The 24751-nt window shown below is 49.3% G+C and overlaps 1 protein-coding gene across 2 annotated transcripts in view; it reads left to right on the forward strand.

Annotated features, from left to right (window-relative positions):
- The window catches only part of LOC138649722 (DNA topoisomerase 1-like), a 62817-nt gene that overhangs the window by 33263 nt on the left and 4803 nt on the right, over positions 1-24751 (forward strand). For both annotated transcript variants that reach the window (XM_069740363.1, XM_069740364.1), the window contains 3 exons: positions 18815-18959; positions 23992-24135; positions 24317-24502. In XM_069740363.1, coding sequence (XP_069596464.1) covers positions 18815-18959; positions 23992-24135; positions 24317-24502 — 475 coding nt within the window. The remainder of the gene's footprint in view (positions 1-18814; positions 18960-23991; positions 24136-24316; positions 24503-24751) is intronic.

Here is a 24751-nt window from a genome sequence, read left to right on the forward strand (position 1 = left end):
CAGACCTTTGCAGCACAAGATGGCCGTATGAGCCGGATCAATATGCAAACACAATAATGTAGTTGTCTGCCGTTCTGCATGTAGGTAGATGGGTTCTGTCGCAAGTCCCATATTAATAACCTGCGCGGACCCCAGGTGTACGATACGTCTTCTGGGGTTCTTTCCACGGAAACTTAGCTGCTCTTAACAAACTTTGCACAATGTGAACTTATTTTTTGAAGAGCGAATTCTAAGTAATGAGTTTCTACTGCGGGCGGAAAGCGGTCATCAAGGTCAATGTGGGAAAAGTTTTAAAAAAAAATAAGGGGAGGGTGCCGCCATTTATCAAAGAAAAGGAAGCGCAATTAAATAAGACTACAAAGAAAGCGGAGTCTGTGAACGCAGGCAGCTCCAGTGATGGACCTCTGAATAGGAGATCACAGCTGGATACTATAGAAATCCTGGAAGCCAATAAGTGGTTCGGTAATTATTGCCAATGCGGCTACAATAGTTAGAAAATTAGCCCTCGCCCTCCCATAGACCCTCCGATCTGTAAAGCGACTGACGTTTTCACGTCGGCATAATCCTACAAAATGCTGCGGTGACTGAAGGGAGGACGACACGTTCAGGACCAAGGACGGCTCCTACATCAGGATATCAAATATCCACAGGATGGAGACCCCCAAGGATCTCAAGAATAGAGCTTTGTATATTGATATCTGCAGTGGTGGAGCATGTCATGGGACCACTGGAGATGGTCTCCTGCAGTGCTTGGCTTTCTCCATCAGGTCCTGTTTTCGTCACCAATGGGACCCCCAGTAATCGGGGCCATCCCAGCTTGGTGCAACTATTTTAAAAGGAGATTTTATAGAATTATCTAAGATTTCGGAAAAATTGTCTAAAAGTAGAAAATATGCTAAAATAACCATGTCTTCCTTACACCGTCAATGGTTGCAGCTCCTACGGTTCCGCAGCAAGGTCGTCGCATCCATCGTTCACACGATTGCCGCAGCCAGTTACATGCCCGTTTCATATACTGTGATTGACTGCAGCGGTCATGTGAATGACAGTAGGGGATGTCATCACTGCAGGGTCAGAAGAAACGGGTTATTAAAATAATCCATTACTTATTTCTTGCTCTTGGCCATTATTGTTTTTTTTGTTTTTTTTTTTAAATCCGGGACAAATGAAAAAACTTCTAAAACTTTCTACTTTTTTATTAATTAACACGAAGAAAAAACACAAAACTTAAATTTCAATTACACGACTGTAGCGTGCAATTTCTGTTGAAGTGTTCTGGTTACCCCATGACAACACTTCCTGTGCATGTGTGTGCTTTCTCATAGGAATCCCCTGCAGTGTAGAAATTAATCAAACTCCAGCGTTTATTGCTCTAGAACAAGATCTGATTGTTTTACCCTGTGGTAAAGTGCCCCGTTCAGAACACCGGGATGTTGGAGCAAGAATAGTTGCCATAGCAGCAGTTTCGGGGGCTCCTACATCAACTTTAACTTCTGATAACTTGGTACATATATTTGTTTTAATTTTTTTTTTTACGATTTTTTTAAAACTTTTTTTTTATAGTTTCTAAAGATGGCACCTGATTATTACAAGTTAATTCCCATCTTTATAAATGGTGCATTGCCAGATTGTGCTGATGAAAACAAGCACTTTTGCAATTTACTGTTTGTTAAAATTTGCATCGGTTCTTGAGATATTAACACTTGAATTTTTGTTAACAGAGCGTCGCCTAGGAGACAGACCACCGCTGCTGTCTAAATTCTAAGCATGGCTCTCATGCTGGGCATGATTAGAAAGTAAGGGCGTTCTCTAGAGATCCTGGCCAGCTTCAAAACAGCGCTTACGAGCTGGATAGAAAAGAGCCTGTAAGCGCTGCACATAGTAACATATAGTAACATAGTTAGTAAGGCCGAAAAAAGACATTTGTCCATCCAGTTCAGCCTATATTCCATCATAATAAATACCCAGATCTACGTCCTTCTACAGAACCTAATAATGGGCTCCTCGGCACTGCGGCACATGTTCTGCTGTCCAGCAGGAGTGGTCGGTCTCCAAGACGACGAGGAAACAAAAGACAAATGTTTATCTCAAGAACGGCTGGGAATTTTAATAAGCTGTAAATTGGTTAATTGCTTGCATTTACAAGCTCTATCCAACAATACCCTATTTATGAAGATGGGAAATAACCCTTTAGGACCGCATCAGAAAAATCATGGTATGGCTGTTACTCCTTCTCTTCTATGTGAACAGTACCATTTCAGCTTTGGTCTTTGCAGACAGACCAAGCATCGTTTGTGCCAGTCAAGCTTTTCAAGTAGATACCCTATGATGTACAATGGGGGGGACAGACTTTTGGGTCCCCAACTGTTCCGAAAGGAGAAACTTGGGAAGTAGCGCTGGGGTAGCACGCTGTCCCCATTTTGCTGCTCTTTGCTGTGCAACTCCAATCCCCGACACAGTTAAGTGGCCGGGAATGCTGCCCTTCAGGGCAGGGGGTGCAGCGCTTGTGCTAGAGTTGGGCACCCTTCATTTTCAGATTGAATGAGGTCCTAAAAGTTGGATAATTAAGTAAAAAGGGCAGCACACTGCAGCGCCAAAACATGCAAACTTGAAAACACGAAATTTGAACTGCATTACTGCACTAGAAATATGAAAAATGAGAGCTTTTAGCGCATAAAAATGGCCATATTTATGTGTACCTCGTAGCCACTTTACGGCATCTCTCTTATACGAGGTCCTACGCTTGACCTACCTCGCTGAGAATAAACGTCTCCATCTGAATGGGTACATGTGAAACCTCTTCTTGGACTCAAATTCTCTCTCTCTGTGGAGGGGTATTGGACCTACTATAGTTAAAACACCTGTGGCTAGGAGGCGGGGAGTGCACGATCAGAAGGCTAAAGAATACATTTCAAAAACCTGACCTGCACATCCAAACATAGACTGAGTGTGAACAGGTGCTGAACCCAGAGTCGCCAACTCGTATATAGTTCAGTAAAAAGGGCAGCACACTGCAGCGCCAAAAACATGCAAACTTGAAAACACGAAATTTGAACTGCATTACTGCACTATGCGCTAAAAGCTCTCATTTTTCATATTTCTAGTGCAGTAATGCAGTTCAAATTTCGTGTCTAAAAGTTGGATGTCTCCTGATCATAAAGGGATGGTACATCCTATCAATATGAGATCGGAGTACCCCCTTAATACTTAACTAAATCTAACTGAAATGACATCTAGGACTAAACCGCACGTCTGATTTTGTGGCCTCCAGTAACACGTAAGGTGTGTGTGTGTGTGGTTTGGGTGAAAGATTATAAAATTTGAACTGCAATACCAGACAAAGCCTATCGGCGAGACTGGTGCTGTTATATAGATTACAGATGTTTTTTTTTTTTTTACCTAAATTTATGCAATAGTGGTAGTCTTGGCGCATCCCAATAAGGTGTCTGGGTGATTAAGTCACTATCAAAGTAAATCTCTGCAGTGCTGGTGAGATTAGTAGCAGAAAATGTTAACATTCAGCATTCTGCTGATACCCCAATACTGAGCCGCTGCTGCCGTATGTGTCCCTATTACTGCACCTGATACCCCAATACTGAGCCGCTGCTGCCGTATGTGTCCCTATTACTGCACCTGACACCCCAATACTGACCCACTACTGCCGTATGTGACCTAAAGCACCCGATACCCCAATATTGAGCCTCTGCTGCCGTATGTGTCCTACAGCACCTGATACCCCAATATTGAGCCTCTGCTGCCGTATGTGTCCTACAGCACCTGATACCCCAATACTGAGCTTCTGCTGCCATGTCTCCTACAGCACCCGATACCCCAATACTGAGCTTCTGCTGCCATGTGTCCCTATTACTGCACCTGATACCCCAATACTGAGCCGCTGCTGCCGTATGTGTCCCTATTACTGCACCTGATACCCCAATACTGAGCCTCTGCTGCCGTATGTGTCCCTATTACTGCACCTGATACCCCAATACTGAGCCGCTGCTGCCGTATGTGTCCCTATTACTGCACCTGATACCCCAATACTGAGCCTCTGCTGCCGTATGTGTCCCTATTACTGAACCTGATACCCCAATACTGAGCCGCTGCTGCCGTATGTGTCCCTATTACTGCACCTGATACCCCAATACTGAGCCGCTGCTGCCGTATGTGTCCCTATTACTGCACCTGATACCCCAATACTGAGCCTCTGCTGCCGTATGTGTCCCTATTACTGAACCTGATACCCCAATACTGAGCCGCTGCTGCCGTATGTCCTACACCCGATACCCCAATACTGAGCCGCTGCTGCTGTATGTGTCCCTATTACTGCCCCTGATAACCCAATACTGAGCCGCTGCTGCCGTATGTGTCCCTATTACTGCACCTGATACTCCAATACTGAGCCGCTGCTGCCGTATGTGTCCTACACCCGATACCCCAATACTGAGCCGCTGCTGCCGTATGTGTCCCTATTACTGCCCCTGATACCCCAATACTGAGCCGCTGCTGCCGTATGTGTCCCTATTACTGCACCTGATACTCCAATACTGAGCCGCTGCTGCCGTATGTGTCCTACACCCGATACCCCAATACTGAGCCGCTGCTGCCGTATGTGTCCCTATTACTGCCCCTGATACCCCAATACTGAGCCGCTGCTGCCGTATGTGTCCCTATTACTGCACCTGATACCCCAATACTGAGCCGCTGCTGCCGTATGTGTCCCTATTACTGCACCTGATACCCCAATACTGAGCCGCTGCTGCCGTATGTGTCCCTATTACTGCACCTGATACTCCAATACTGAGCCGCTGCTGCCGTATGTGTCCTACACCCGATACCCCAATACTGAGCCGCTGCTGCCGTATGTGTCCCTATTACTGCCCCTGATAACCCAATACTGAGCCGCTACTGCCGTATGTGTCCCTATTACTGCACCTGATACTCCAATACTGAGCCGCTGCTGCCGTATGTGTCCCTATTACTGCCCCTGATACCCCAATACTGAGCCGCTGCTGCCGTATGTGTCCCTATTACTGCACCTGATACCCCAATACTGAGCCGCTGCTCTGTGGTACAATAACGTCTCCTCTTACCGCCCCACATGTTACTGCCACCACTGTGCCCCTTACATAGTAGTAATGCCGCCTGTGCTAGTGCCCTCCACATTTTGTCCCTAAAAAGTAATAATACCCCATATGCAACTTTGATAGTGAACATACTGAATGCCCCTATAACAATAATGCTTAAGTGCCCACTTAGCATGTCCCTTGAGTCCCCCCATGTACAGTAACAATGGCCCCAACATCGCTGATGTCAGCAGGCGGTCATGTGATGACTTTCTTATTCTCTCAATAGAAGAGAATTGAGAGAAGCCAAACCTTTCTAGTGGACACACGCACGTAGCAAACATGGGGTCCATGACCGCCTGCTAACGCCAGTGATATTGGGGGCTCATGCAGCAGACGCTCCTTGCTATGATATGACACATAAAGTGACTGAAGTCATTTATTCCAAGCCGTAATTAACTTTATTATAATTGCTTATTAAAGCACCACTCCAGCGGGTTTTTTTTCTCACAGCTGGAGTGGTGCTTTAAGCGCAAGTCTCCAGCCCCAGTCATATACTCATCCTCCGGCGTATTCACCATTTTTTTTGCATCGCTCCAGTCCCACAGCTTAAACTTGTGAGCGCAGATTCTAACGGGCCAGAAGTTGGAAGCTACGTCACAAGCGCTCAATGTAAGTCTATGAAAGACAGAACAAGGCGAGGAGGAGGCCAGAAAGAGGCTCTCATAGACTTACATTATTAGCGACCTCCGCGCCGCTCCATGAAACACTGGAGCAGCGGACAGGTCACAAACTGCAGGAGACTGAGCCGAGCGGAGGCGAAAACGCTGAAAGGCGAGTATCAGACAGGGGAGTTGGATTTTAAAGAGAATGTCACCTTATTTTGGCCCTATAAACTGCGGCCACGGGCATCAGGGGCTTAACTATAGCATTCTGTAATGCTGCAGATAAGCCCCCGATGTATCCTGAAAGATGAGCAAAAGAGGTCATATTATACTCACCCAGAGGCGGTCCTGGTGCAGTCCGGTCCGGTGGGCGTTGCGGTCCGGGTCCAGCGCCTCCCATCTTCATACGATGACGTGCTCTTCCTTGCTTCCTGTCGCTGCTTCAGCTCCGGTATACTTTGTCTGCCCAGAAAGGCCGTACTGGGGGCCCACGGCACGTAAAGGGAGGCCGCCATGACGGGGTTACGTGGGACCTGGGGAGCTGGAGCAGTTAGAAGGGATACGGTGGTAAGGGGTTAACTGGGAACTTGAGGGGTGGCTTTAGGGGCATTTTTTGAAAATAAGGGGTGGAACTAGGGGACTGTGGGGAGGGGGCACATAAAAAGGGGCACGCTCCTCACGCAGGCATCCATTTTAGGTGCCTGCGTGACAAGTGAGGAATCTCTGTCACACTTACCAGAATGGACGTTGAAGCGATCCTCCAGCGTCTCCGGACGGCAGCCAGCTCCCAGGGGACAGATTGGCTGAATGCATCCGTTAACAGCCTTCTCCAGGGGACATCGGGAGCACCATCGCAGGCACCGCAGGACGGGCGCCGGCCGCGGAGGACTAGGCCTCCGGCGCGCCTAAGCCCGGACATCATCCCCAGGGCCCGGCGCCGAAATAGGAGCCCCTCTGCGGACCCTCCGGTAAGCAGCGCTGTTCCCTCCACCTCACAGCGCGGCGCCGGGAGGAATCCTCCAGTGCGGCGGGGCCTACAACGGGGGGTGGATCCTTCCTCCCCTCCTTCAGTGTCCGGGCGACGTGGGGCGGCAGGAGCAGGAGCCGGTACGGCGGCCGCCAGCATGCCCGCTGGCGCCGCTCAGCGTGGGAGGCAGCGACAGCCGAGGAGACGGGGGTCAGGTGCGGTGGCTCCTCAGCGCCGAGGATTATGCGGGCGGCAGTCGGCTGGCCCTGGCATCAGCGTGCGGCCTTCTGCAGTGCACAGCTCTGGAGTCTTCAACGCAGCAGCGCCCTCTGCTGGTGGTGGCCTGGATATTGCAAGTTCTGCGCCCTCTGCTGGTGTTGGCCGGGATTTTCCTGCAGCTGCGCCCTCTGCTGGTGATGGCCGGAACTTTCCTGGATCTGCGTCCTCTGCTGGTGGTGGCGGAAATTTTCCGGATTCCGGCAGGCGACATTCCGTCGCTTCGGTACGCAGTGCCGGGGACGTATCCGTGGCAAGGAGCCGCACATCTTCCATCGGGCGGCAGGATGCTGGCTCGGCCTTTTCCCTTTCCGCAGCACCAGGGCAGTCGACGGCATCACCGAGTCGCCAGGACACTGATACGGCCGCCAGGAGTTCGGCGGGCAACATCGCGGATCAAGCCGGTCGGGATGCAGGACACCTTCGGCTGGGAGCTGGATCTTCGGCTGCTGGGCTCACAGCACCCAGGCAGCTAGGTGAGAACATTTTCCCTATCTTTAATTTGCCAGGCATAGTTTCCCCTGAAGCTAGGAATAGTGACATTACTTCGGGAGTTGCTAGCGGGGGTATGGGTTTAATCCTTAGAGGTTTAGGGGAGCTAGCGGGCTTGTGGGGGTCCGGTCTTAGCAGGGGGTCTTTGCCGTCAGCTGCTTGGTTGGGAAATACGGGGTCGTTTGAGGGGTCTAGACAGTTGTCTGAAGTTACGGGTACATCCAGCAGTGCGGGTCCTGCGGCAGACACGGGGAGCTCATCAAGGCAGAAGGACGGAACAGCACCAGGGCCTGGGTCAGGAATTGATGCACCAGGTGAGGGAGCTTTGCAGGATAAGGAAAAGGAGGATGTACCGCAACTAGACGATGCGGCTAGGGGGGAGGTCTATGTCTGCTTCGAGGGCCCGTTAGGGGCACATTTAAAACAAGAGGTTAGGGAAAAAATCTGGAAAGGGGAGTACATAGAAATATTTTCTCTTTTACCCCTAGAGAGATTTAATTTGGATAGACCTAGAAGGGAGGACTCTAAAAAAGAAGATGAGGAGAAACGGAGATATAGGCTGATTCCCAGATCATTTTCAAATTGGCTGCAAGCTTTCGCTATTATGGCTAGCGTAATCGGGGAGAAGGCCCCGGAAAATTGCTCGGCATTATTTTGTTACTTAGATGCCATAGGGGAGGCTTACAGGACCTATGGGGGACAGGGTTGGTTACGCTATGACGAACAGTTTCGTCAGCGTAAGGCTTTTAGGCCAAGTATCAGGTGGGATCACAAGGACATAGCGTTGTGGATGAGAGTTATGGTCCCGTCCCGTTTAGGTCAGACTAGCCAGCCTTTTCACGGGGGCGCCGGGAGTTCAGGGCAGTCAGGACACTCGGCGGCTTTGCAGAAGGGACTGTTTCGCCTTCAATGATGGCATATGCAGATTCGGGAGCAAGTGTAAATATAGGCACGAGTGTTCAACCTGCGGGGGGGTGCATAGCGCTTCAAAATGTTTCAGGGGTAACAGGCAAAAAGTTGGAGATTCAGCTGACAAAAGGGGTGACTCCGGTGCAGTGGGTCGTGATGGAGGCCTTTCTAAGTAGATACCCTGATAGGTCAGCTGCAGTTTTATTGCGCGACGGTTTTAAGGAGGGTTTCAAAATCCCTTATGTTGAGCAGGATGTTAGTTTAAAAAGAAAAAATTTGAAATCGGCGTTACAATTCCTGGAGGTCGTGTCGGAGAAGTTGAATAAGGAAGTTGCTCTGGGAAGAATGGCAGGCCCGTTTGTCGACCCTCCGATTGCAAATCTGAGGGTGTCACCTCTTGGCGTGGTCCCTAAGAAAGAACCTAATAAATTTAGGTTAATCCATCACCTGTCATTTCCGAAGGGATCTTCGGTTAATGATGGTATTGATCCCGAGTTGAGTTCGGTGTCGTACTTATCATTCGATTCAGCGATGGAGTGGGTTAGAGCACGTGGAAAGGGGGCTAAGCTGGCTAAGACCGACATCGAAGCGGCCTTTCGTTTGTTGCCAGTTCATCCTGACAGTTTGCATTTATTGGGTTGTTTTTGGGATGGCGGCTTCTTTGTTGATCGTTGTCTTCCCATGGGTTGCTCGATTTCATGTGCTTACTTTGAGGCCTTCAGCACGTTCCTAGAATGGGTGGTGAAAGATGTGTCTGGGATACGCTCATGTTCGCACTATCTGGATGACTTTCTGTTTATAGGGCCAGCGGAATCAGCAGATTGTTCGATTTTGTTGCATACAATGGAGAGTGTGACAAAAAACTTCGGGGTGCCTTTGGCGGAGGATAAAACAGTTGGTCCGGTGACAGTGTTGAGCTTCCTAGGCATTGAAATCGACACGGTAGCAATGGAATGTAGGCTACCTGCAGACAAGGTTACCGCGTTGCGCCAAGATGTAGTTAATACGATTGGTTTGAAGAAGATAAATTTGCGCAGTTTGCAATCGTTGTTAGGGAAACTGAACTTTGCATGTAGGATCATGCCGATGGGTCGAGCGTTCTGCCGCCGCCTATCCTTGGCAACAGTAGGGGTAAAGTCCCCTTTGCATTTCATCAGGATAAAGAAAGAGTTTCGGGACGATTTGAAGATGTGGGCGGATTTTCTGGACGAGTACAATGGCAGATCTCTGTGGATTCAGCCGGTGGCAGATGCTACATCCTTGGGCATTTTGGTGCATGTCGTTGAAATGAGTGGCTTTGGTCTTTTCTTTCATGGTAGCTGGTCAGCAGCGGCTTGGCCGGAAGAATGGAAGGAGGAGGGGTTAACAAACAACCGGCTACTGTTGCATTTGTTCCCCAGGGTAGTTGCGTTGGCCCTGTGGGGTGACAAATTGAGGAATTTGAAGATTTCTTTTCATTGTGAGCATGTTGGAACGGTGACGGCGGTAAACTCGTTGTCAGCGGCTACGCCTGCAGTAGTGAAGGTCTTGCAGCACTTGGTTTTCCTGGGTCTTAAGTTTAACTTATGGATTGTATCTGAAGTTAGCTTGTCAGCGCCTGATCCAATAGTTGTTGCTCTTTCTCAATTTCAGTGGCAGCTTTTCCGGGATTTGGCACCACAGGCGGAGAGCGCGGGCCGGGATTGTCCAGTGGAGTTGTGGAACCTGCCGCGAGGGCCGTAACAGAGTTATTTACCAAATCGCTCGCGGATTCATCTTGGTCTCATTATAATCAGGCTTGGAGCTTGTGGGAATCCTGGATGTCAAGTATGGACCAGGATATGGAGGAGGAGTATCGTTTGTTGTTGTTCTTAGGTCATCATTGGGAGGCAGGTTGGTCTGTGACACGTTTGAATAAGTTTCTGGCGGGGCTAGCCTTCAACCTTAAATGGAGGGGGGGGTAAGGATATAACGAAATCCTTCTTGGTTCGGCAAGTTGTTCGGGGTTGGAAGAAAGGCTGGAAGGCTTCGGACGGTCGCCGACCCGTATCTTATGAGGTGCTCTCAGCCATTGAGCGGAAGTTGCAAGAGGTGTGTTTTTCCGAATGGGAAGTGGTTCTGTTCCGTGCAGCCTTTTCTTTGGCCTTCTTTGGGGCATTTCGGTTAGGTGAGTTGGTTAGCCCGTCCGTTAGTAAAAAAGGTATTTTGTTAAGAGAAAACGTGGATGTCGAAGGGAATAAGGTGGTAGTGTTTATTAAGGCTTCCAAAACGGACGTGTATGGGAAAGGGTGCAAAGTGGTGTTGTTCAATGTTGAAGGATCCCCGGTGTGCCCGGTGGCATCCGTGAAGAAGTACATGGCAAAGGGCGGGGTGTTAGACGAGCCATTCTTGGTGCACGAAAATGGGTCTTTCTTGTCCCGTTTTCAGTTTATTTCTGTTTTTAGGAAATGTTTGGCGGCAGCGGGCTTACCTGCAACACAATATAGTGGTCAATCCTTCAGGATCGGGGCAGCGACTGAGGCCGCTAGGTGGGGCCTTGGTGAGGATGTGGTTCGGAGAATTGGGAGGTGGGAATCTTCAAGATTCCAGTCGTATGTTCGCCCAAACCTATTGTGAGTTAGAAGCTGTGTTAAGTTAATTGTTTGTTGCCTTTCTTTCTGTGTTGCAGGGCCTGATCCGATGCTCGTCTGGATCATGGGGCATTCGTATGTTGTATGGGCTGCGTTGCGTGCTGCGGTTCGTCCGGACGGTCGTCAATTGGGTCTTTCTCGAGAGACAGTGACTTTACGATGGATCGGTAAAAGGGGGATGGTGTGGAAGGAATGGTTACCTGAATTTCATCGTTTTGTTAGACTGGATAGAGTGCCGGAGATCGTGGTGATACATTTAGGGGGGAATGATTTGGCTAAACGGTCTTGTAGGGAGCTGATTAAGGATATCAAATTCGATATCCTGAGGTTCTGGGTCATGTTTCCAAAAGTGTTGTTGGTGTGGTCCGACATCATTCCCCGTAAAAGATGGAGAGGTGCTAGATCACACGAGGGGGTGAACAGGGCCCGGATTAAAATAAACAGGGCCATATCTCGGTTTATGGTGAGGAATGGCGCGTTGGCCGTGAGACATGTGGACTTGGAATCGGGTCAAGGAGCTTACTGGAGAGCTGATGGCGTGCACCTGAACGCGGTGGGTAATGATATGTGGTGTTTGGCTATCCGTAGTGGCATTGAATTAAGCTTGAAGGTGTGGAGGGACATGAATGGCTAAGGTGTCAGGCCATTCGTGTTCGTGGCGGGGGTGGAGGTCCTCGAAGTCGGTGGAAATGGTAAATCGTGGTTCAATGGGGTGGGGATCTTGAGAGGTCCTGGACACCCCATGAGAGAATTTAACAAGGCGCGGTACGGTTATTCCGCGTGAGGTGGATTTATGGACCCCTGGCATGGGGGTGGGTTCGGTGGACCAGGATTGGTTGTTATCTATCCCTGAGCTGGTGCTTTACGGCTGGGGGTAAGACTCATCCTGGGCTGAACATTGTGGAGTTTTTGGGATACTGAGTTTTTTATAACTTTGGGGCTTCGAGGACCGCCCCTCCTATTCTGGGTTGTCATAAAAGTTCTGTTATCTTTTATTTAATAAAATGGCTGCTGTGGCCAATTAAATCCAACATATGTCTCCGTCTGCTGTTTTGAGTACGTTAGAAGTTTATTCTTTAGATTGTTAAGAGATCTGTTTAAGGGGGTTGGGGTAATTTTTTCCAGGTCACGGAACTCACGTATACCCTATGTCAAGAAAGGCCGTACTGGGGGCCCACGGCACGTAAAGGGAGGCCGCCATGACGGGGTTACGTGGGACCTGGGGAGCTGGAGCAGTTAGAAGGGATACGGTGGTAAGGGGTTAACTGGGAACTTGAGGGGTGGCTTTAGGGGCATTTTTTGAAAATAAGGGGTGGAACTAGGGGACTGTGGGGAGGGGGCACATAAAAAGGGGCACGCTCCTCACGCAGGCATCCATTTTAGGTGCCTGCGTGACAAGTGAGGAATCTCCCGCCCACCCTCCCTTTTTTGGTTAGGGTAATGGGGGGGTGAAGTCGGCATATGTGGGCTTTTGGAGTATTGTTTTAAGAGGCGTCTAAATGTATTTATTTTGTTATGTGAATGCTGTCAGGGTATTGTCACGGCAGTTGGCGGGGGTGGAGGTCCTCGAAGTCGGTGGAAATGGTAAATCGTGGTTCAATGGGGTGGGGATCTTGAGAGGTCCTGGACACCCCATGAGAGAATTTAACAAGGCGCGGTACGGTTATTCCGCGTGAGGTGGATTTATGGACCCCTGGCATGGGGGTGGGTTCGGTGGACCAGGATTGGTTGTTATCTATCCCTGAGCTGGTGCTTTACGGCTGGGGGTAAGACTCATCCTGGGCTGAACATTGTGGAGTTTTTGGGATACTGAGTTTTTTATAACTTTGGGGCTTCGAGGACCGCCCCTCCTATTCTGGGTTGTCATAAAAGTTCTGTTATCTTTTATTTAATAAAATGGCTGCTGTGGCCAATTAAATCCAACATATGTCTCCGTCTGCTGTTTTGAGTACGTTAGAAGTTTATTATTTAGATTGTTAAGAGATCTGTTTAAGGGGGTTGGGGTAATTTTTTCCAGGTCACGGAACTCACGTATACCCTATGTCATGTTGAGGGCAGCGTAAAGTACTGCAGTGCGCAGGCGCCGGGCCTCTGACCTTTCCTGGCGCCTGCGAACTGCAGTACTTTGCTCTAATACTAATGCTCTATACTAACACTTGTAAAAGACCAAGCTGGTAAGTATAAAAAGACCCCGATCTCCTCATCTCCAGCTTCCCCAGACAGCAACTATTACATGTGATGGAGTGCATATAATCTCCTAACAACAGTATAATAATCAGCCCCCAGTGCCCTGTAACACAATACCCCCATCCTGTCACATTCATCCCCCAGCTCACTATCCCCCTCACCCACCTCAGCCCTCACAATACCCCCATCCTCTCACATTCACCCCCCAGCGCCCTGTCGCCCCTCACCCACCTCAGCCCTCACAATACCCCATCCTCTCACATTCACCCCCCCCAGCGCCGTCGCCTTTCACCCACCTCAGCCCTCACAATACCCCATCCTCTCACATTCATCCCCCAGCGCCCTGTCGTCCCTCACCCACCTCAGCCCTCACAATACCCCCATCCTTTCACATTCATCCCCCAGCGCCCTGTCATCCCTCACCCACCTCAGCCCTCACAATACCCCCATCCTTTCACATTCATCCCCCAGCTCACTATCCCCTTCACCCACCTCAGCCCTCACAATACCCCCATCATATCACATTCACCCCCAGCGCCCTGTCGCCCCTCACCCACCTCAGCCCTTACAATACCCCCATCCTCACATTCACCCCCCAGCGCCCTGTCGCCCCTCACCCACCTCAGCCCTTACAATAGCCCCATCCTCTCACATTCACCCCCCAGCGCCCTGTTGTCCCTCACCCACCTCAGCCCTTACAATACCCCCATCCTCTCACATTCACCCCCCAGCGCCCTGTCTTCCCTCACCCACCTCAGCCCTTACAATACCCCCATCCTCTCACATTCACCCCCCAGCGCCCTGTCGCCCCTCACCCACCTCAGCCCTCACAATACCCCCATCCTCTCACATTCACCCCCCAGCGCCCTGTCGCCCCTCACCCACCTCAGCCCTTACAATACCCCCATCCTCTCACATTCACCCCCCAGCGCCCTGTCGCCCCTCACCCACCTCAGCCCTCACAATACCCCCATCCTCTCACATTCACCCCCCAGCGCCCCTCACCCACCTCAGCCCTTACAATAGCCCCATCCTCTCACATTCACCCCCCAGCGCCCTGTTGTCCCTCACCCACCTCAGCCCTTACAATACCCCCATCCTCTCACATTCACCCCCCAGCGCCCTGTCTTCCCTCACCCACCTCAGCCCTCACAATACCCCCATCCTCTCACATTCACCCCCCAGCGCCCTGTCTTCCCTCACCCACCTCAGCCCTCACAATACCCCCATCCTCACACATTCACCCCCCAGCGCCCTGTCTTCCCTCACCCACCTCAGCCCTTACAATACCCCATCCTCACATTCACCCCCCAGCGCCCTGTCGCCCCTCACCCACCTCAGCCCTTACAATAGCCCCATCCTCTCACATTCACCCCCCAGCGCCCTGTCGTCCCTCACCCACCTCAGCCCTTACAATACCCCCATCCTCTCACATTCACCCCCCAGTGCCCTGTCGCCCCTCACCCACCTCAGCCCTTACAATACCCCCATCCTCACATTCACCCCCCAGCGCCCTGTCACCCCTCACCCACCTCAGCCCTCACAATACCCCATCCTCACATTCACCCCCCAGCGCCCTGTCACCCCTCACCCACCTCAGCCCTCACAATACCCCCATCCTTTGACATTTACCCCCCAGTGACCATGACATGCCACTTACCAAGTCTGCAGTCAGTGAGGCAGGACCAGGAAGTGTCTGAGAGAAATGCAGGGTGGACATTGGGACCCAGCGTGCCTGAGCCAATCCGAGCATTCACCAGGCTGCAACCTGGAAGAACAATCTCCTCAGGTCAGTAATGCCGGCACCATACACTGCAGCAGGAGACTCCACTGTGCTACCAGCTGCAGAGTCTCCGGCAGGCAGGAGCCGGCATTTCCCTGCTCTCCTCCTGTGCGGTGTTCTGTTCTGCCTCATCAAAGTGGCAATGACTCCATGGCGCCTCAACCGGTTGCAGCATATCTATCAGGTGAGATTTATTTTTCACATTAAATGCACCATGTTGGTCTCAGTGACCCATATTTGATGGGAGTGTAGCCGGGGGAGGGCGCGCAGGAATGTAGTCGTAGTGTAGCCAGGGGACTTGCAGACATAGAAATAGGAGAGCAGGAATCCCTTATGTTGAACATGCTCAGAAGTAGCAGCATGGAGGGCTTTATATTGTAGTACTAAGCAGTGTAACTGTGAATCCAGCACTGGAGGTGATAACATTTACTAGAAAGCAGAATAAGTTCTCTGTATTTTTCACTCCTCTCCATAGACTGATAGACATGCAGGGGTAAGGGTTTTTGCAGACAAGAAGGAATTGGCCGCTCTTCGGAAGTAGCATATGTCCACTGCATCCAAAGCAATGGCGGCTATTGAACTTAGGTGGATTCACCTCATCCAATAGATTGCGTCTCCACAAGAGAAATTGACATGCTGCAGTCTGACATGCTCGACATGCCGCATGTCTATCTCTGCAGGTGAGCCGCGAGCATCCCTGGAAGCATAGTGGGCATGGGATATCTTGTAATATATCTTATTAGTGAAATCTACTTCCTTCACCACTTATGAGCTTTCTTCTCTCTTCTGAACTTGGGGAACAGCCAAAAATCAATCTGAATCAAAACATGGGAGAGTTGCGGACCATAAAATAAAGTGAAATTATACTGCTGCTTTCTAGTAAGTTTCACACCTCCAGTGCTGCATTCACAGCTACACTGCTCAGTACTGCTGTATAATGTCCTACCTCTGAAGATGTTACATACAGATGGGAGAGCAGGACTCCCACATGTATACAATGTAACCATATGCAACATATTATGGATTTTGCACTTGTCACTTCTCGTATTTTTGGAGGGGTTACGTTTGGTAGCTGTGCCACCTAATTATTGGGGCGAAGTAATGAGTTCTGACGGATGCTGCAATGATAATCCATAAACAATAGAGACTTGATACATAGTATCGGGAGCCATTCAGCCATAGTGTTTGTCTCCCAGTCCTGCAGATTGCAGCATCGTTGCATTGTAGCTTTGCTACTAGAAATGCAGAGAGGAGGAGAGCGCAGAATCTGCAGGAAAGTATTGATGGTGGAGATTAACCAGACTGATACATCTGAAAGCTTTCTATGCAGGTTTAATCTCCGTGCAGCCGGGATGTGTGAACTGTAATATTAACCAGGGGGTCTGGGGAATATGGGGGGAGGGGGATCAGGAGAGCCGTTCCCTGCACCATAATCCTAGGAAATGTGCAAGAATCTCGTCTATCAAGGACTGAAGGATGCTACGTTGTTTTATTGTACCAATTGTTAAAACGGTTTCCCATTTTAGCCTGAGAAAGTCGTAATTGACACATTCTATGGAAATGTCAGTGCCGAAATGTACGAGTAAAATCTGCAACTGTTTACAGTAGCAGACGTTTAGATGAGAAGAAAATGGATCCATGGTGTGGATTTTGCAATATTGCTTCTATGGAAAGAGTGTGTTTTTTTTGTGTGCTTTTTTTCGAATCTCCATGCAGTTTGGTGCAGATGTGATATGCAATCTTTATTTAAAGGGGACCTATCACCAGTTCAAATGTCACCAATTTCTCCTCTTATGTTATTCCCTCTGTTCTCCTGAGTAATCTGTTGTTTGTTTTTTTAAAATCCGCCATACGGTTCCAGAGATATGGCCCTTTGTATTTAGAGCAACTTTATATGGCCTTAATAAGAGGGCGTGTCACTTAGCATTCTCAGGGGGCGTGTCTAAGACTACTGCACATTAGACCACACCCCATTCTAAAGAACATGAATATTGGCACTAAATAAAAGGCCCATATCTCCGAAACCGTATGGCGGATTAAAAAAAAACAAAAAGCGTAATAATCGGGAAAGCGGTAAAAAGAAAATAAAAGTAAAAGCTGGTCACTTCTGACCTTACAATAGGTCCCCTTTAAAGGGGTTTCCTCAAGTTTCCCAGCATTAAAACCCCCCAGCATTTAGCAAATTATCATCTATCTTATAGATACGTAGTTATTTATTTCATTATTTTTGTGGGAATATCCCTTTTAAGTTACCAACACACATTCTTCCTACAGAATCTTGCGTATACTCCGTTATTAAACCCTCGCTTTCCCAGTGCTTTTACATTTTCCATTTTCATTTCCCTCTGCCTGAAATAATCAGAACTGCAGTCCGCGGCGATCGCAATAAAGCGTAGAAATCGGTCGATCGAGCCATTTTATATCCAACAGCGCCACCTGCAGGGGGAAGGCGTTTACCATTTATAATGCCCATAAAGTCTAATACAATAGAGCAAATCATTTTTATTTATTTTCTCCTCTTTTCTAGAACTCATTTCTTACTCCTTCATCCAGATCGTGAACTTGTGACCCGCCAGGTAATTCGCAATTCACTCGCTCCTCGCTCTGAACTTCCGACACGTTGCTCTGAGCCGCGAGGTTGAATTTGTTTGAAATTGCGGCTCTTGTGTTCTGTGGAGATTTAATAACCTGCGATACGACTGAGAGATTACATTATGGACTGTGAAGCGCCGCTCCTGTTTCATTTAGATAAAGGGAATGTTTATCTTTACGGTTAAGGTGAACATTTGGCAAATTCTTCCGACTCCCGGCGTATATTACATTCCCTGCGCGCTCAATAAGCGAACTTTATGGGGGGAGAGCGGTAGATCATGCGCTGAGCACCTCTTAACTCAAACCACTGGTGATTGTAGCGCATGCTGGGACTTCTAGTTCCACTACAGCTGAGGTTTGAAATGCCTGCACCGGATGTTACATGCACGGCTCCACTGACATACGCACTTTCCCTTTAACAAACCCTATAGTGCCGCCATATAGTTGTTTTTCGACTTTAATCAGTGATATTAGCTCATTAACTCAAACCACTGGTGATTGTAGCGCATGCTGGGATTTGTAGTTCCGCCATAACTGATCACGTCTCAAATGCCTAAACTAAATGTTGAAGGCACGACTGCAGGGACATTCGCACTTTTGCATTAGCGCACCTTATAGTGCCGCCATATAGCTACCTTTCGACTCCAATCGATGATATTGGAGCATGCTGGGACTTGTAGTTCCACTGTAGCTAATGTTTCGAATGCCTGCACCAGATGTTGAATGCACGGCTCCAGGGACTTTTACGCCTTTACAATAGCACTCACTATAGTGCCGCCATATAGCTGCTTTTCGGCTCCAACCGGTGATATTGGAGCATGCTGGGACTTGTAGTTCCACTACAGCTAATGTTTGGAATGCCTGCACCAGATGTTGAATGCACGGCTCCAGGGACGTTTACGCCTTTACATTAGCACTCACTATAGTGCCGCCATATAGCTGCATAGTACACAGGTGTTCCGCCATATAAATGTAATGCGGTCGTGTCAGGGATGACTGACGTCCACAGCTGCCGTATCGATCAGGTATTTTCTACCATCTGCACAGATGCCAATTACCCCACTCACAATAGGGGCTGATCTTAGGCACGGCGGATCCGCAGCACAAATCCATGTCCGCCTCTGATTTCTGCATCGTAGGCGAATCCCCCCAACTTGTGAACTTGTACTGCAAGATAACCAAAAAGGACCCCATTATATATTAAATGGACTGGGGTGGTCTCTGATGATTTTTTATTTTTCTCTTATCCGCCCCCCTTTTTGATCCAGAGACTCAAGAATACCTGTGCCCCCTAGTGGCCATCGATGGAAAGAAGTTCGGCACGACCATTCGGTCACCTGGTTGGCTTCGTGGACTGAGAACGTGCAGGGATCCGTGAAATACGTGATGCTGAATGCCAATTCCAAGTTAAAGGTACAAAATAATATAACGTTTACTGCCCAACATATTCCAACATGCCCCTGCACTGGGTCGTCAATGCCCAACTATGTTTGCAGGGGCCACTCTTGGGGGGGGGGGTGCCATGTTTGCAGGGGCCACTCTGGGGGCGCCATTTCCAGGGGTCACTATTGGTTTGCAGGGGCCCCCTTCTGAAGGTTCTTGGTTTTGATGAGCCGCACTGCATTACCTAAATGGTGCAGAGACGAGTGGTACGTACCCTGGAGAGGGTGGGTGTGAATGGGGGGCTGTGTGGCTGTTATTTTGCTAGGAGCGTGTCCATTAACTCGTCCAGTTCTCCATAAATCTCATCCCTGGTGAAATACTTCCATCTCCGTTTTATATCCTCCCGGAGATGAGATTTTACTACCCCGCGGTGCCCCCGCTGCACACACCGCTGCTTCCCATGCTCCGCAGAGCACATGCTGGTCCCGTTGGGACCTATAGATTGATAATGAAGCCATATTTCCAATCTGCAGCCAAACCCTAACATTAGCAGAGAAGGGTTCACATATTCCCTAGGCAAAGAACTGCAACGAGCGCCGATTTTACCAGGAGAGCGGCGCCCGCATATGTGGGGACCTAATCAGCGGGTATTTAAGGTGTGGAGATATTATATGAAATTGGGTTAATGGTACGGCATCCTTTCAGCCATTATATCTGGGCCCTTACTATTGGGGCCCCTCTGTCATAGGAGTATAGCAAGGAGGGAGTGATGGGGCAACTACTGTAAGCCCTGGATGGTGCATCTCTACAGGGCGCCCCCAAGTGTAGGATTTAGTGGCCATTTTGAAATATTGATATTTGGGTTGTGAATGCCATCATTAAAGGGTTGGTCTCACCTCGTACAATGGTGGCGTTACCCCGTACATACAGGCCACCATTGATGGAACCCGCATCATTCTTAATAGGGCAGCCATAACACTCCACCTTCACTGCCGATGGGTGCGGACATGCACTGCTCTTAAATTGTGAGTCCAGACCACTGACTGTCGCTCCATGGGTCAATGTTCTCAAAGTGTGTGCCAGTCCCACCAATAAAACCTATCATACATTTATGGCTAGGGGCGTGGGGCAAGGCAAGTATGACACTCCTCAAAGCAAATACAGTGCCCAAATAATTCCTTCTGAGGTGCCCCCTTAACCAATAATATTCCCCTGAGGTGCTCCCTTAACCAATAATATTCCCTTGAGGTGTCCCCTTAATCTATAATGTTCCACTGAGGTGCCTCCGTAACCCATAATGTTCTTCTGAGGAGCCCTCTTAACCAATAATGTTCTTCTGAGGTGCCTCCCTTACCAATAATGTTTTTTCTGAGGTGCCCCTTTAATCTATAATGTTCCTCTAAGGTGCCCCCTTAACCCATATTGTTCCTCTGAGGAGCCCTCTTAACCAATAATGTTCCTCTGAGATGCCCCCTTAACCAATAATAATCCTCTGAGGTGCCCCCTTAACCAATAATGTTCTTCTGAGGTGCCCCCTTAACCCATAATGTTCCTCTAAGGTGCCCCCTTAACCAATAATGTTCCACTGAGGTGCTCCTTAACCCATAATGTCCCTCTCAAACCAAATAATGCCCTCTGGGTGCCACTTTTAACCAAATAATGCCCCCCTTAAAATGTTAAGACAAAATAGTACCTTAATTCAAACACTCCTTGCCCCCTCCAAAAGTAATAATGCCCCACAATACCCCATACTAATCCGAGCGACCGTGTCCTTTTCTCCCTGTACAGAGCGGGTCAGAAGTTGGGGGTACGAGCTCTTCCCCCAGATGTTCAGTACTACTTATGCAACTGTAATTATTTTTTTCCTGTTTGATCTCTTGCGTCTCTAAGAATTTTGTTCCCAGTGCCATCGCCTCTGGCCCCCTCCACCCTATTGTTCAAGGCATATTCTGTGGCTATCCCTCCGATGTACGAGATGGTGCCAGCCCTTCCTTTATTGTTGGCCTATGTATCTGTAGCTGTGGTTGTCGGTCCTGGCCGCCATGCTGCAGGAGGCCGGTCATACACGGTCATTCCTGGGCGGAAAACCACATTTGGTGGAGGACACGGGTGCAGTGGTGGTGGACGGTAATGGGAAGGTCAGTTAATACCTTGTATGTCTAGTGTTAGGTGGTATCTGCACTTGCTGGGGTCAGGTCCAAAGTGAGACACCAAAAGGAGAGCTGGATCAGAGAACAGTCTATTGTTCCCTGTTATCAGCCACTCTGGAGAAGCAAACGGTAGCAGAACCACTGCTTTATTGTAGTCTTAGTAAGTGCAGAGGTTCTTGTCTGAACTTGCCTGCACAGCTGAATGCCAGGGTGTTGTATGTTGGCACGCCGGTGCCCTGGGCACGGTCTCCTCTGAATGTGATGAATGGCTTCGCCCTCTGTACACGGGTGCTGGTGCCATACATTTGACGCTCCACCGTGCCACGGCTGCAGCTGACGGACATTGTACCCATCTGAGGGGCAATGTGCTGTCGTTTTATCACCACTCATGAATGCCCATGGCTCATAATTAGAGGAAATCTCGGCACAAGGAAGAACAGTGAATTAAGTCTGGGAATGAGAAGATCTGGCTTCAGACACTGGCGGCCACAGAGAAGCTTTCATTTTGCTTAGCCGCAGGTAATAAAAATGGAAAAACATTTTATAATTTTGTTCATTTTGTGAAGATCGTCCAGAATGGAGATGAAATGAGATTGAGCGCGGATTGTAGCTCCGGCCGTCCAGGATGGGCCATTAGATCATTTCTCACACAGCCGGTAGATATCTCATCTGCAGAATCTAGGTAGCAGCCTTATGTTCTTCAGATGACTCCTCAACCGTTTTCTGTGTGGCGAGGGCCATTATCCTGCTGAAATAGGCACTGCTATCGGCATATCATGGCCACGGAGGGATGTACTGGGTTCTGGCATCATGTGGGTACCACACGGACCACCTACCTAACATTGTGCAGACCAAGGTTTCCAGCAGAACATTGCCCATCACACTGACCCTTCTGTCTTGTCGTCTTGCCATAGTGCATCTGGAGCTCCCCCAAGCGCAGTGGGGTACTCGGTACCGGGCCCTTCTGTTCTCAATGGGGATGTCACGGTAGCTGACCCGGTCCATGGCCCTAGGGAAATGTCCGTTGATAAATTGGGGGAAAGGTCTTTAAAGGGATAATGTTCGCGACGCCCCCTGTGGTATTCGGTCAGGGTGACCGACGCTGCTTAGGGGTCCGCTGGGGTGATGTTATGGCAGCTAGATGGTATACCTTCCCACAAGTGAAGTATATCCCCAGGGCTTCCCGGTGTGTAGATGGTGGATGGTGTGAGGCGCAGTGAAGAACGAGGACATAAGGTTGCAGTCTCTTTACCTTTACTGAAGGCTTCACCATCCACAGTTCAGAGTAGGGACCACAGGGTAGGCAGAGTCCGGCTGGTCTGAAGGCAAATTCGGAGTCCTCATATCCAGGTGGAAATCAGTAGCCTTCCTCTAGCGCCTGAGTGTTGTAGTCCCCCCCCCCTGCTGAGCAACTCGGTTAGGTCCTCACAACTATCGTAGGTATTAAGTCTCTTCCTCTCTGTCCCCCTGACAGATAGGTCAAACCCGTATGACTGGTGGCCTGAGGCTTTTTATGGGGACCCTAGAGACGCCCCGGCCCCCACAAGTTGCCACCGTGCCTCCAGGGTATATGGTCGGGCAGCCAACGTGGAATCAACTGTCCTGCCAGTTTCTGAAGTAAAGCATAGAGATCCTTACTCCCTCGGTGTTCTGGCTACCGGTAATGCGCTTCAGAAGGAGGCAGCCTGCTTCTAGCTGGTCTCCCCCTGATGTTCCTCTCCTTTTGCTATGACTTGGTTTCTCACTCACTGCAACACAATTCCTTTCAATGTCTTTCTTTGGATGCTGCTGCACGTTGGGCAGACGCAGCTCAGTGAACCCTCGTTCTCCCACAGACGTTCCGTCTGCTCTTCTCTCCTCCTCCTAACGTTCTGCCCATACTACCAGTTTTACCTAATTGTGAGGAGTGCCCTAATAGATAGAAGCATGGCTCCCCCTGGCGGACTGGAGTGTGAAGTGTGTTTTGTGGTTGTGATACCTGGACAGAAGATCTCCTTCATTGCCTTCAGACGTAACATCACTCCCCCTGGTGGAAGAATAACATTACTGCAACGACCAGGACTCTGGGGCGCTGCATATCCATCTCTTCCCCTAGTAAGTGATTCCACCCGACTGGCCGCATAATCTGGCCAACTTCTTCTCATGATAGATATCTGGCCATTGAAGACACTTTCAGTGATGGAAAGGGGCCGCCATGGGCGTTCTGATTGGTCAACAGCAACACATCCCTACATAAGCTCTGATGCTCTAAGTCTTCTCATATCCAGCATGAACTTTTTCTTATCTTTTTTTTCTGCTCTCTATTCTTTGGGATCGACCAGATAAGCTAGATCTTCCCAGGTGCATTATTGAACCTTTGGAGCTTATGAACCCGCTGCCACTTGTCCAACATTGGACCACAGTTTTGATGTACGTATCATTCCTCATCTGGAACAATGTCACAAGGCCCACCCTGTACGGGGAACCCCCCACCAGACCACCTGTGATCTGGGAACCCCCACCCATCTCAAGATCTTTTGTGTTCAGGGAACCCCTCCCCCCCACCTGACCTGCTGTTGCCGGGAACCCCCCCACCAGGTCCACTCTGTACCGGGAGAGTACCCCACCAGGTCCGCGGTCTACCGGGACAATACCCCACCAGGTGGTCCGCCGTGTACCGGGAGAATACCCCACCAGGCCCACAATTTGGAGGTATTCACATCCACTCAAATCATTACATTTGCCCATTTTCCTGCTTCCAACACAATTTCAGGGACTGACTGTTCATTTGCTGCCTGAAAGATCTCATCACTTGACAGGTGGGAACTGCATGAAAGCCCCTTTAGTGAGTGAAGTTTTCTCCCCCTTGGAGCGGAGTTTGGTGTTTTTGTTTTTTTTTGCAACACTTCTTATAAATTTCTTTTATTCCCAAGGGTGAGAAAGACTGGGAGAAATACGAAGTGGCCAGGAAGCTGAAGAATCATGTCGACTCTATTAGGAGAACGTATCGGGAAGACTTCAAGTCCAAAGAGATGCGGATACGACAGAGGGCGGTGGCTTTGTACTTCATTGACAAGGTGATTCGATTGTAGTCAGATTTGCTTCTCACTTTCCGACACAATCTTATTAGGAGACACAAAGGCTTCACCACTAAGCTACAGAGCACACCGAAATGTGGTCTTCAATATCCTATGAAAGATATCTGAAGACTAAATTGGAGTCCCCTTTTAATTTCCCCTTGATGTCCTTCCATTTCAGCTAGCTCTGAGAGCGGGTAATGAGAAGGAAGAAGGGGAGACGGCCGACACGGTGGGTTGCTGCTCATTGAGGGTCGAGCACATTAAACTGTACTCAGAACTTGATGGAGAGAAACACGTGGTCGAGTTCGACTTCCTGGGTAAAGACTCCATCCGATATTACAACAAGGTTCCAGTGGAAAAAAAGGTAAAGGATTCCTTCTAAGCAAATGTCATTTCCACATGGTCATTGTGGATTACCGTATCGATCCTGTAACCGGACCCCATACCAATCGTGCACAGTCCTATACTACAATCTGTGGTCAGGTTTCCCACTAGGAAGTTCCCAAAGACTGGACCAAAGGGAAGGGTCCTTACTATTAACACTTTTTTATTTAGGCATTGTATGGTGGTATTTAGAAGCTGACCATATGGTGTGAATCCTGGATGATGGCTC

Source organism: Ranitomeya imitator, chromosome 9 (genome assembly GCF_032444005.1).
Source record: "Ranitomeya imitator isolate aRanImi1 chromosome 9, aRanImi1.pri, whole genome shotgun sequence".
Taxonomy (NCBI): Eukaryota; Metazoa; Chordata; class Amphibia; order Anura; family Dendrobatidae; genus Ranitomeya; species Ranitomeya imitator.